Source organism: Miscanthus floridulus, chromosome 8, assembly GCF_019320115.1.
Source record: "Miscanthus floridulus cultivar M001 chromosome 8, ASM1932011v1, whole genome shotgun sequence".
Taxonomy (NCBI): Eukaryota; Viridiplantae; Streptophyta; class Magnoliopsida; order Poales; family Poaceae; genus Miscanthus; species Miscanthus floridulus.
This window is the reverse complement of record NC_089587.1, coordinates 73,015,258-73,027,757: the sequence shown is the minus strand read 5'-3', so window position 1 is coordinate 73,027,757 and position 12,500 is coordinate 73,015,258. Positions and strand designations below refer to the sequence as shown.

Genomic DNA, 12,500 nt, shown 5'->3' with positions numbered 1-12,500 from the left:
CTTTAACAAAATATATATTAAAAAATATTATTATTTATGATACATAATTAGTATCATTGAAAAGATCTTTGAATCTAGTTTTTTAACAAATTTATTTGAAGACATAAATATTACACATATTTTATATAAATTGAGTTAAAATCGTGACACAGACACTAAAAACAATAGATAAATTGAAAGAGAGGGAGTATCACATATGCCATCCCTCGAGGAGGTCCGATAAAGGAATAGCTAGCCCTGCAACCTCGTGGGAGTCCGATGAAGGAGCTAGCAGAGTGCCCCCTCAACAAATCCTGACAACAACCAGAGGTGAGCAGCCGTCGTCAAACAAAGGGCCTGTTTGTTTCCACTTCTTCTAGCCACGCTTAGATTATAATCTAAATAAAGATTTTTTTGCTTCTCATTTTTCGTTTCTCGTAGTTTAAATCTCTGAAACGACTTACCATATAAACGAGAATCGGTGAAAATAAGCAAAACATTTAACGAGATTCTCGCTTATTTCCACCGACAAACCGCTTATAAGCGGAAACAAACGGGGCCAACCAGCCGGCGTGTCGGATCAAATGATGGAGCCGTCGTCAAACACGAGGCTGTCGAACCATCATCCAGTCAAGGCCCGAGTGTCCTGATCCTGTCAAATCCTAACAATGGAGTCAAACAGGAGTATGGCTGTGATGAAGGCCACCTACCAAATGAAGTCAGGCCTCGTTTAGTTCTTTCTCCTGAAATTTACTTCATATCACATCGAATATTTGACATATGCGTTGAGTACTAAATATAGACTAAAAAATAATTAATTATACTGATTACGACTAATTTGCGACACGAATTTTAAACCTAATTAGTTCATGATTTAACAATGTGATGCTACAGTAACATAGGCTGATAACGGATTAATTAGACTTAATAAATTCGTCTCGCAGATTTCTTATGACTTCTGTAATTTGTTTTATTATTACTTTTCGAACACTCCCATGTGACACCCAATATGACGGCAATGTATCATGTGCAAACCAATCAACCTGTGTAAATTTAAAAACTATCAATCAGAACCACTAGATGCTGATCCAATGGATGGGGTAAGAGGTGTGATTTTTTTACGCTTAAGCCCCCCACTCGCCGGTCTTTTTTTTGCACTTAAGCCCCCTCATCTCATCTATTAGATCATCTAGTGATCCTGATTGGTAGTTTCTAAGTTTACATAAATTAATTGATTTACACCTGATATGTTGTATATGACATCTAAACTTTAGCTCTAGATTTAAACACCACCTCAAATAGTAAGGCTGAAGAGACGAACGAGATCGCCTGCGACCACCTGTCTCTGATGATAGCGTCGCTTGGATGCGACTCGTCGCTCGTGGAGGACATCAACTTCAGGAACTTCGTGAAGAGCCTCACCAAGGGATTCGAGGTGCCCTCAAGCGATTACGTCGACAAGACGTGCGATGATAACTACAAGAAAGCAACAGGGGATCTCTTCTCCGAGCAAAGGGACTTGAATACTGGGCGGGCCAGTTTAGCAGTGGGCACAGTTACTGGAAGCTTCACAGGGTGGGCCTGGTTTATATCGTAAGTTTTTTCACTCTCTCTTCATCACATTAAATCTTTGAACACATGCATGAAGTATTAAATATAGATAAAAAAATTAACTAATTATACAGTTTGATTGTAAATTACGAGACGAATCTTTTGAGCCTAGTTAAGCTATAATTAAACAATAATTATCAAATACAAACGAAAATACTACAATACCAAATACTGATTTCTAACCCAAGTCCGTGGTCACCGGTGCTCATGTGGTTGTACCTCTTGCTACTGACTTCCGTGGCCCATCATTATTGGGATTGGGACAACCTAAAAAGTCGGGTTCTCTTGACTCAGTGCTACACAGAACCGTCTTGTCAGATATTTCAAAGCACAGGCCCAATACACTAGCACATGGTGTGTTCATGCCACATTGCCACAGGGAGTAAAGGACCCCATCAAAGATCTCATGCCGCAGCAGCAGCAGAAGCAGCAGCAACGGGAGGAAGAATCGACAGCTTATTCGTTTCGATCGTAAGCGATCGTAAATTTTTAGTCAGCACAGTATTTTTCTCCCATATCAAATTAATCAGCAGTGCTCCACTCAGTTGCCCAATGCCTCGTGCCAGAAAAATCGTCACCGATCGCTCGGCAAATGAGGACCAACATGAAAACTTTATATTAGAGAGGTTTACACAGAATTGTCACCAGGCTCTTCCTTATCGATTTTTTTTTATTTTAACACTTTTTAAAAACTAATTTTAAATCTAACACGGTCGTTTTTTTAAACTAACACTTTTGACCGCGTCTATTGCCCTGGCGCGGTCAAATGCCTGTGCCACACCATGCATGGTGGCGCGGCAGAGGTCTGACGTGGCGACGACCGGAATCGCGATCGTTGACGTGGCAGGGCTCTGTCGCGCCAACGATCTTGGCGCGGCAGTGCCGCGCCACGGAGCATGGCACGGCGTGGCCAAATAAATATCGCGAGCGAGCCTCCCCTCCGCCCGCTCGCACCCTTGCCCGCCAGCCGTACGCGCCCCGCCACCGCGCAGCGCCCGCACCGGCCGCGCCACGAACGACGGCGCGTCAAGGCCGCCCGCTCCTAAGGTACCCCCTCTCGATTTTATGTTATTTTGATTATTATTGTTTTAGGATAATTAGTGATTTAGGATAACTAGTAATATAGGATAGTTAGGGTTTTATGATTGTTATTGATTTATGATAGTTAATGATTTATGATAGTTAGTGATTTAGGATAGTTAGGTTAGTGAATTTGTTTGTGCTTTACGTAGGTAGTTTTTAGGTTTGAGGTTCGGCTTTTGGGTTTCGGGCTTGCTTCGGTACTTCTTCTTTAGTTTCTCGTTCGTTCTTTCGTTAGCGCTTTTGGGTCTCGCTCCTCGTTTACCACCTCTCGCTACTTCCTAGTGCGTGCTTCGTCGATTTTGATGACTTCATGAAGTTTCGTCAAATGCTTATATTCCTAGTGAAGTTGTTTATGTTACTAGTGTGTGATATGTCTGTTAATTTTACTTTGAATATATACATATGCTTTCATATTGCATAACAAGTAGTTCAAATTTTGCAATGATACATAATGTTAATTTGAATTTTGTTAATTTGAATACTCTAACGCTTTGTTTATCAATTTGTAACAGGATGGCCCCTCCCACGCAGCACCCGTTGTACCTCATTCTTGAGGTGGAGTACGACGACCAACACCGAGCACACATCTTGAGTGACAACGATGTAGAGGTGGTCTTGCCTACTTTGAGGCCCTGCACGCACACTAGGGCGCACCAGTGGGACGAGCGTTATGCGTCGTACATATGGCGTGCCGGCTTCCTCGAGTTTGTCCGTGTTGTCAACCACGGTCTTCTGCCCCTTGACCCAGCACTACTTACTGCAGCTGTAGACAGGAGCGAGTGCATTCTTTGTACGTAAATATTCTTGTAACAAATTTGAGGCAACTAACAGTCGTTCTATTCTTATAACAGGTGGATGCCTGAGACCCACACGTTCCACCTACCTTGTGGCGAGATGACCTTGACCATGCAGGACGTGAAGGCTATTTTTGGCTTTCGATTGGGGAGACTTCCAGTGACAGGGATAGTTGACAACGATCACTGGAGGGAGCTAGTGGTTCAGTTTACTGGCTTTCTTCCACCGGACGACGAGGCTTCTAAGAAAGTTAAGTGAGAAATTGAAGCCTATTTAATACTTGCATTGCTTTCCTGCAGCCATCGGGTCTCATTTTCTTTGGTAAATTTCAGGAAAACTTCTGGTGTTTCGTCCTCCTGGATCACGGAGCGCTTTGATTACTTGGACCCATAGGCTGAGGAGGCTCAGATCGATAGGTTCGCTCGAGTGTGGCTCTAACACTTTCTTGGTGCTTTCCTCTTCCTAGACGCCTCAGGCAACACCATCAGCTGGATCTTCCTTGACATACTATGCCAGCCATGGGAGAACATAGCGGCGTATAGCAGGGGCAGCGTAGTCCTGGCATGGACGTATCGACAGCTATGCGTTGCCTGTCGTCGCACCTCAGGGTATGCGAACCTTGGAGGTTGCTCGTACCTACTCCAGGTTTGGTGTTGGGAACGATGGCCCGTTGGAAGGCCACTTAGTACTGGTTTACTGGTAACTACTTTGGTTTATTATATTCTTCTATATGGTTACATATGATGAGTTTATTAATGGCTAATTCATTATCGTGTTCAATGCAGCAATGGAACGGGCAGGCTACACTCCCTATAGCTATGTTTATCTAGACAGAATCAGAGTTAGTTAGAGGGAATATGAGGCGCAAGTACAGGGAGTACACGGATGGTCTCGACGTCCTGACATAGCACCAGGTTACGCTCTCTTTACTATCATATCTGTGTCTTATTCGATGTACACTATATCACAACCTAACTCAATTACGAAATTTCATGTGCATTGGTGTCCTTGGGATGCTCTGGAGCTCTAGTACTATCTCAGTCCTGTCACTAGGGACGAGTTAGACAAGTATCGCTATGACGTCCCTCTTATTTTCTTCCATGTGGCCGAGATTCACTTGCCCATCAGGGTCTGTAGACAGTTTGGAAGAATGACAGGCTGCCCACCACCGCTTTACTCCACCAACCAAGGATTGCAAGGGTGTGTTATTGATTAATAACAAAGCTACAATTCAGAGATGTGTGTGGTACAACTAACATCATTTTGTTGCAGGTATGACCACAGGAAGAGGTACAAGACCAAGGATTGGCGCGTGACACACAGCGCGCACATCCATTTGTGGCAGAATAGGGTACGACATCCGGTCCATGCGGGTCCTCCACACGACCAGCACACCTTCGACGAGTACCTGCGGTGGCTTCACAGGTCTATGAGGACACATATCAAGCCCTCGTATACTGAGGAGGCGATTGACGAGGACTCGGAGGAAGATGTCATCGAAGATGTGTACGACGTTACCACTAGGGAGGACACACAACTACAGAGAGCCCCGCTTCAAAGATACGTGGTAAGATACTTGAATGGTATAATTTGTTATCATTTTGGTATTAAGTATGTGTACTAAAACTGTCCAACCGTGTTTCTGTACCCAGGCTACACAATTGTCAAGGCTGTCCAACGAAGCAGCGTTTTGGCTTCACGAGTATAGAGGGCAGGGGTCAGGCGTTCTCGCGGCTTTTGTGGAGGTAAACATAAACTTGTCCATTCCAAAAATGTTTCTTTAGTGTATATGCGTTTGGAAAATGCACTAACTTTAACGTCTATTTATGCAGAAGGTGAAGAAGAGCTGCATAAAGCTAGCTCAGAAGCTGAGCTGCATGGACACTCCTTATGAGGAACCGCCACTCCCAGCGCGGTCGGGTGGCACGTCTTCAGCCTCTTTGAGGACACCAGCCGGCTCTTCTCAGCCGATGATAGATGCCACTTCCGCGGTGCGTATACCACCACATCATAGCGCTGGGAAGGACCCTGCAACCGAGGACGACGATGACGACGACCCCTTGGGCTTCCGCAGACAGCACGACCAGTGGAATGATTGGCCGCAGGACGAGATCAGCATGTCTCAGTTAGGTGGTGCCCCGCTTGGTACCCAAAGAGCCTCACAGGTACTAACAAAGGTAGTTTATTTAAATACGTATACTCCATGAACTAACGATCATAAAGAATTATAAGTAATCGTGCATATCATATACTTGCAGGGTACGAGCCGTACGCACCGTCGACGTGATCATACCGACGTTGGCTACACTCCCAATGTGTTGTCAACAAATCCGAAGAGACAGAGGCGTCCGAGGGATCCTTACACTCCTGGGTCTTAGTTTGTTAGGCCAAACGAATATTGGTGTCCGAAACTTGCAGGGTTATTTGGTTATGTTATGTCAAACCAATGAAAATGTTATGTGGCAGCTTGTCAACTTGCGCACGGACTTCATTTATTTGCTTCATATTCGTTTATATGCGTCGCGGCAGCACTGCCGGTGAGATTAAGTACCAACTAGTTCAGGAACCAGCAGTCCCGCCGTATCTCGATGTCGGTGGCCAGTGTCTTGCGCGAGGGGTCGAGGAAGCCAGGGTCCATAGTCACGTCGCCGCCGATCCTACAATATGGGGCCAAAAGGCCCAAGAAATAAGTTCCCTTAAAAAATATTCGTTTCAATCCGATCCAATTTTTCGTAATAGATTAGTTAACATGGTGGTGAACCGTATTATGAAAAACAGAAAAAAAATCATTGCCTTATCAAATTCTCTATTCGGCCGTGAAACTAATTCAACAAAAGACAGAAATAAATTCACTATTGATTTTACGTCAAACAATACTTACAATAACTCCCACTATCGGCGCGACGCGTTCCGATTAAACCGTCCAGGTATCGCCGGACGGGCGGCGGGCTTGCTGCTCGGGCAGGCGGGACTGGGCGCGGGGTTTTATTTGGCTCTGCCGCGCCACGGATCAGGGCGCAGCACTACCGCGCCAAGGTCGATGGCGCGGCAGGCCCTGCCCCATCAGCGGTCAGCGATTCCGGTCGCCGCCACGTCAGCCTTCTGCCGCGCCACCATGCATGGTGCGGCACAGACATTTGGCCACGCCAGGGCAATAGGCGCGGCCAAAAGTGTTAGTTAAAAAAAACCGACCACGTTAGATTTAAAATTAGTTTCCAAAAAGTGTTAAAATTAAAAAAAAATCCACCTTATCCCGGTTTGGACTACCCAAGGTCAAACGACAAACAGTGGTATATTACTGTATTGTTCCTTGAAAATCCTTCGGGGCAATGATTCTACTGCACATCTGCTCGAGGTTTGGGGGCACATATATCATGCCATTCAGAAATTTTCTAAGCCTAGCTGTCCCACTTCAAATCTTTGTCTTGTGGAATTGTTTAACCTGAGGGAGGTTTTGCAGAATGAACTGAAACGGGCTGCTAAGAATAACCACCATGCAACAGATGCTCTTACAAAGGCGCGTGACACTCTACACAAGGCTATAGAGGAATCATATCTGGTCTACACAAGATGTGTTCACTGATAGAACCTCAGGACGTACGTTCACTAGTAACATATGGCTAGCTCATTGATCATGTATATTCGACATTTGGTTGGCCAGCACGTAATATTTTGCTTTGGGTACAATAATAAGTAAATATATGGGTTAAGTTAATTAGTCTAACACTCTCCGTCTAAATCATACAGCCCCCCCCCCCCCCCCCCCCCCCCCCCCACCCAGATATTTTTACTGGATGCTCCAGTGTCTGTCAATGCTTTTAATTTGGTCTTGTTTTACAAAGCTTGGTTTTTTTTTCTCAGGCAAGCAGATATTGCTTAGAGGCCGGAAATTTCACGGATGACAAAGAGGTCCATGAATTACGGGCTCAGGAATGTCGGCGGCCCAGGATAGCCACACTGGGCCGTACGGGGTTGCCACTGGAGCGCTTATATGGGCCAACCAATGAAGCAGGAAGTGCCAGGTAGTATACTACTGATACGATAATACTACTATGTTTCTTGTGCTAAAAAAATACTAATACTGTGTCCTAGAAATTCCAATTCTAAGATAAAAATTTTGAACAACTGTTTTCAGGCACATGTGCTATGCGTAGAGGCAGTGCACCGGATTGAGAATACCAGAAGCTTCACGGCACCGTCGTGGGCGGGCGCGTTTAGTTGACCGGAATTTGCATTCGCAAAGTTTGCATAGTGTCAGATTTCCTAATGTAACATTTCGTTTGTATTTGGTAATAATTGTCCAATCGTTGACTAATTAGGCTCAAAATGTTCGTCTCGCAAAGTACAACCAAACTGTACAATTAGTTTTTAATTTCATCTACTTTTAGTATTCCATGCATGTACCGCAAATTTGATATGACGGAGGATCTTCTTTTTGCATAGTGTCAAAGTTGGGAACTAAGGCCCCGTTTAGTTCCAACCCAAAAACCAAAAAATTTCAAGATTCCCTGTCACATCGAATCTTGCGGCACATGCATGGAGTATTAAATGTAGACGAAAAAAAAACTAATTGCACAGTTCATCGAGAAATCGCGAGACGAATCTTTTAAGCCTAAATAGTCCATAATTGGACAATTTTTGCCAAATAACAACGAAAGTGCTACAGTAGCCAAAAGCCAAAAATTTTCGGAACTAAACGCGCCCTAAACACGTGCTTGGAATTCCCCAGCAGGTTGGGCATGCGCAACCTCTTCATCGACTGCGCTGCAGGCGGGATATGGGTGTGGGGTGGGGCGAGAGGGCGCCGACGTGGGCGAGGTGCCCCGCCCGTACATGCCTCTCGCGCTCCGGGTAGTTTTGTGCTGATTGCGACGCCACTGCTCTCTCCGTACTTAAAAAAAAAGTCGTTTTGGACAATGATACGCTCTCTAAAGTATTACTTTGACTCTTTGTTTTTATAAAAATATTTATCAAATAGTGATATATGTATATTTTTATGAAAGTATTTTTCAAGACAAAACTATTTATATGACTTTTACATTTTCAAACTCAACAACTTAAAAATTATTCATGATTTTATATTTATGATGTTTGACTTAAGTTTTATTCAAAACGGCTTTATTTTTTTAGTACGGAGGCAGCACTTGCTAGCTGGCTGAAGGCGTGCCGGGCAGAGGTGACAGTACATCAAGTCGCGCGCCCACGTCGTTTTCCTGAGCTGGTTTTAAGCTGAAGGGGCCGGTTAATAACTTCAGAAATCTCATTGCATCGCACCGCGCCCATATCAGAAATCTCTAATTAATAATAAGGAACTTCAGTACCGCAGTACTAATTAATCAATTAATGCAAACAAAATTATGAAGCCCATGAACTTGCTTCATGGTCATGCAGGAAGGAGCCTTGGGGAAATGTAGACGATATATGGTAACAAATTAAAACCATATAGCCAATACATCAGCTATTCAGCTCCATGCACTATACTGCAGGAAGTATGTGAATGACCTAGAAGGGAACAAAATTGGATATATAAATAGATCTAAAATATCATGTATAATTTGTGAATAAGCAAAGTTGGCAGTCAAATTAAGTGACATGTTTCTTATTTATTATTAAGTTTCAACTTAGCAGCTCATGTGATTCCTTGATTACCAAGAATAGACTTATTGGTTGTTTGGCTTTTGATTCAGCCATTGGTAAGAAGGCAAGAGGCATGAAAACAAATATGATCCATATCTCCCCATTAAGTCATTCGTTCAGTGTCATCTAGTCCAATAATAATTCTGTAAACTATTCCAATAACAACTCTGTAATTAAAGCATGAAAGGTCTTTCATATTGCAGGTTCTAAACATTTACTCATCAAAGTTCGCCCTAGGCCATACATCAAACATTTGTGTTTGCCATGCACAAGATTGAAGGGAGCAGGAAGAAAGAGAGGCTAGGCTAGTTCAGTTACCTTGGACTTGCATTGGTTACCTGACAACATGCTTCCTGAAATGAATACATGGTTACAAAAAAAAAAAGTTTTATAGGAAGGTTCTACCTAGGCCGGGCATGGCATGGTGGCACGGGAATAAGAGGATACTTGGAAGGTTGCTGTAAGCCAGGCACGTGTTGGGACCTTTGACGAGTCAGACAGTCCTTACTTGCTTGTTGGATTTCTTGGAAAGCTCCATTATATTTGATTATCAAGGATATGGGTAGCAAAACCAATGTCATGCAAATGGACTCTTTGAAGCTAATAGATTCGCCATCCCTTTTGGCTGGCACAACATGCCAAGTCCCAGATGTCTCCTTTGGAGCAGAGCTGCTGAACTTGTCAGCTGTCAGGTTCTCAACATCTGAGGCCTTATTTAGTTACGGCGTGTAAAATTTTGTGACGTCACGTCGGATATCACGTGGAGGTGTTGCATGTGTTGTAAAAAAAAAATGGTACGAACATGTCATGGCCTCCTCGGTGAAGGTCTAAAAGTCGAATATATGATACCGACAAACATGCCTTGGTACGAACAAACATGCATGCACACGACCATACATACATGCAGCTCAGTATAGAAGACATATGCACGTACGCCATTGGTTCCGAATCATGCATAGGCGAACAATAACTAGACGTCACACATATATAATAATATATATAATCATATCATAACTTAATAATACAGGTTCGAACGAACAGTTATTCATGGGTCTTGTGGATCCTGAGAACGATCATGGCGATTCATCCATGCACATGGATTGGTTGCGCCGGCCGCCTGGCCCGGCCCCTTAGGGTCCTCCTCCTTGAACAAGAAATCTGGTGCTCTCTCCCATAAATCGGTGAAGCGGAATTAAGGAATTCTCTTAATATGGTGTATGTCCTGGTAGCTTTGCCGTAGAGTTCAGCTAGCTTCCCATCGGCAAACTGGTCAATCCCAAGCCTGTAAGGCAGATCAGATCTCTTGTTTTCCTCCACACAAAGCACAGTCTCCTTGAAGGAGGTGAACCGGCGAGCCATCTCGTCGCGGTCACGCTCCTGGTTAAAAAACTTGCACCAGCGCTCGTACAGGGCCCATAGGGCTTCATCTGACTCGAGGTCCTTGTCATCTGCCTCAAATATCGCCCAATCTACATACAGACATAAGTGTGTTGTGTGCGGATCAGATCAGCTGTATATAACTATATATCGAATGGAAATTTATTTGCTCTCCTTTTTCTTTCTTCCTTTCTTGTTATAAATAAATAAATGATCCGTAACAACAAAAAGGAGAGTAAATGTTGCGGCCGCTGGACACCTGGGAATCCAAGTACCTGGTTTGACGAAGCGTGGTGGCAATGGGGCGACGATCCACTGCCCTGAGAGAGCCTGCTCCAAGGGTGCCGTGCGGCGATGGGGAGAAAGCTGCCAGATGACGCGGGACTCCGGGCGGTCACCGCTGCAGCAACGGAGGAAGCGCGCATGAGCGGATCTGAGGCCGCCGCCGCCGCCGCCACCGCCGCATAGCGAGATGAAGTCCACGCAGCTGAGCTGGCGGCGCGAGCGGCCGCCCGGAGGATCACGGACACCATGGACCGGAATTCTTCTGGTCCGAAAATTCGGACCCGAGCGCCGAACGGCTTCCCGCGCGCCGCCGCCGAACTACGACGCTTCCCGCCCTCCACGTTGCGCGACGGCGAACCAGGCTCCAGGTACGTACCTACGTTAGTTTCTCTTTTCTTTTTTTTTTCTTATTCTTCTCATTTCTTTTCTTTTTTCTTTTTCTTTTTCTTTTTGTGCTTCATTTATTTTTATCTTTTCTTTTCGGTTTCTTTTCTTTTTTCTTTCTCTTTTTTTCTTTTCATGCTACATTTTTTATTTCCTTTTTGTTTTATGACATTTTTTATTATTCTTTTCATTTTTTATATTTTTTATGTTTCTTTTATTTCTTTTTTCTTTTTCCTTTCCTTTCCTTTTTTTATGTTCACACGATGTACATGTTCTATTTTTATCTATTTTTATCTTTTGATTTCTTTTTCATTGTTTTTTCTTGCTTCTATTTATTCTTACTTTTTCTTTCCTTTTTATTTTTCTATGTTTTTCATTCTTAATTTATTTTTCTTTTTTAATTTTCATTTTTTCCATCCTTATTTAAATTATTTATTTATTTTATTTGTTCTATATATTTATCCTTTGGTAATCTTGTTTTTATCATTTGTTTTTATTTTATTTGTTCTTTTGTTTTTTTATTCATGTTTTTAATTTTTATCTTTCTTTAATTTTTCCTTTTTTCTTTTTCTTTTTTTCTTTTCGTACATCATTCATTTTTATCTCTTTTTGTGTTTTATGTGTTTATTAATATTTTTATTTTTTTATTTTTTATTTTTTATTTTTTTATTTTTTATGATGTTTTATGTTGGTTTTTGTGATGCTCATGTAGTATGCATGTGATGTTTTTTATTTTTTTTATGTTTCACGTGTTATACATGTGATATTTTTTTATGTTCACGTGGTATACATGTAATGTTCTATGATGTATTTGTGATATTTACGTAATCTATATGTGATGTTCTTGTAGTATACATGTGATGTTCTATGATGTTTACACAGTATACAAATGATGTTTTATGATGTATTTAGTGATGTTCACGTAATATATACGCGATGTTCTATAATGTATTTAGTGATGTTCAATGGTGTATTTAGTGATTCTATGGTGTATTTAGTGATGTTCACTTAGTATACATATGATGTTCTATGATGTATTTAGTAAAATTTATGTAATATATATGCGATGTTCTACAATGTATTTTAGTGATGTTCTATGGTGTATTTAACGATATTCACTTAGTACACATGTGGTGTTCTATGATGTATTTAGTGATGTTCACGTAATATATATGTGATGTTCTATAATGTATTCAGTAATATTCACTTAGTACACATGCGATGTTCTATAATATATTTTAGGACGTTTCACTACTAAAAATATCCACTTCTACGATGAATAGATTTTGTCACTGAAGGAGCCAAATTCGTCATAATTTTAGTTTTATGACGAATTTATGACAAAAACC

General features: G+C 42.4%; 1 protein-coding gene across 1 annotated transcript; it reads right to left on the bottom strand.

Annotated features, from left to right (window-relative positions):
* Positions 1-6,022: 6,022 nt before the first annotated feature.
* On the bottom strand, positions 6,023-11,015 carry LOC136469377 (uncharacterized). The gene is made up of 3 exons (XM_066467591.1): positions 10,742-11,015; positions 10,373-10,574; positions 6,023-6,125 (listed from the first exon to the last, which is right to left on the bottom strand). The coding sequence occupies exons 1-3, from the start codon at positions 11,013-11,015 to the stop codon at positions 6,023-6,025; spliced, it is 579 nt and encodes a 192-aa protein (XP_066323688.1).
* Positions 11,016-12,500: the final 1,485 nt, after the last annotated feature.

Bases quoted from the DNA above. Each gene is read 5' to 3' on its own strand.
- LOC136469377 (XM_066467591.1), bottom strand. From the start codon at position 11,015: ATGGTGTCCGTGATCCTCCGGGCGGCCGCTCGCGCCGCCAGCTCAGCT. The intron at 10,575-10,741 runs GTGTCCAGCGGC...GTCTGTATGTAG, and splicing joins CCAGGTACTTGGATTCCCAG to ATTGGGCGATATTTGAGGCA. The intron at 6,126-10,372 runs GTTTGCCGATGG...CCCATATTGTAG, and splicing joins TACAGGCTTGGGATTGACCA to GATCGGCGGCGACGTGACTA.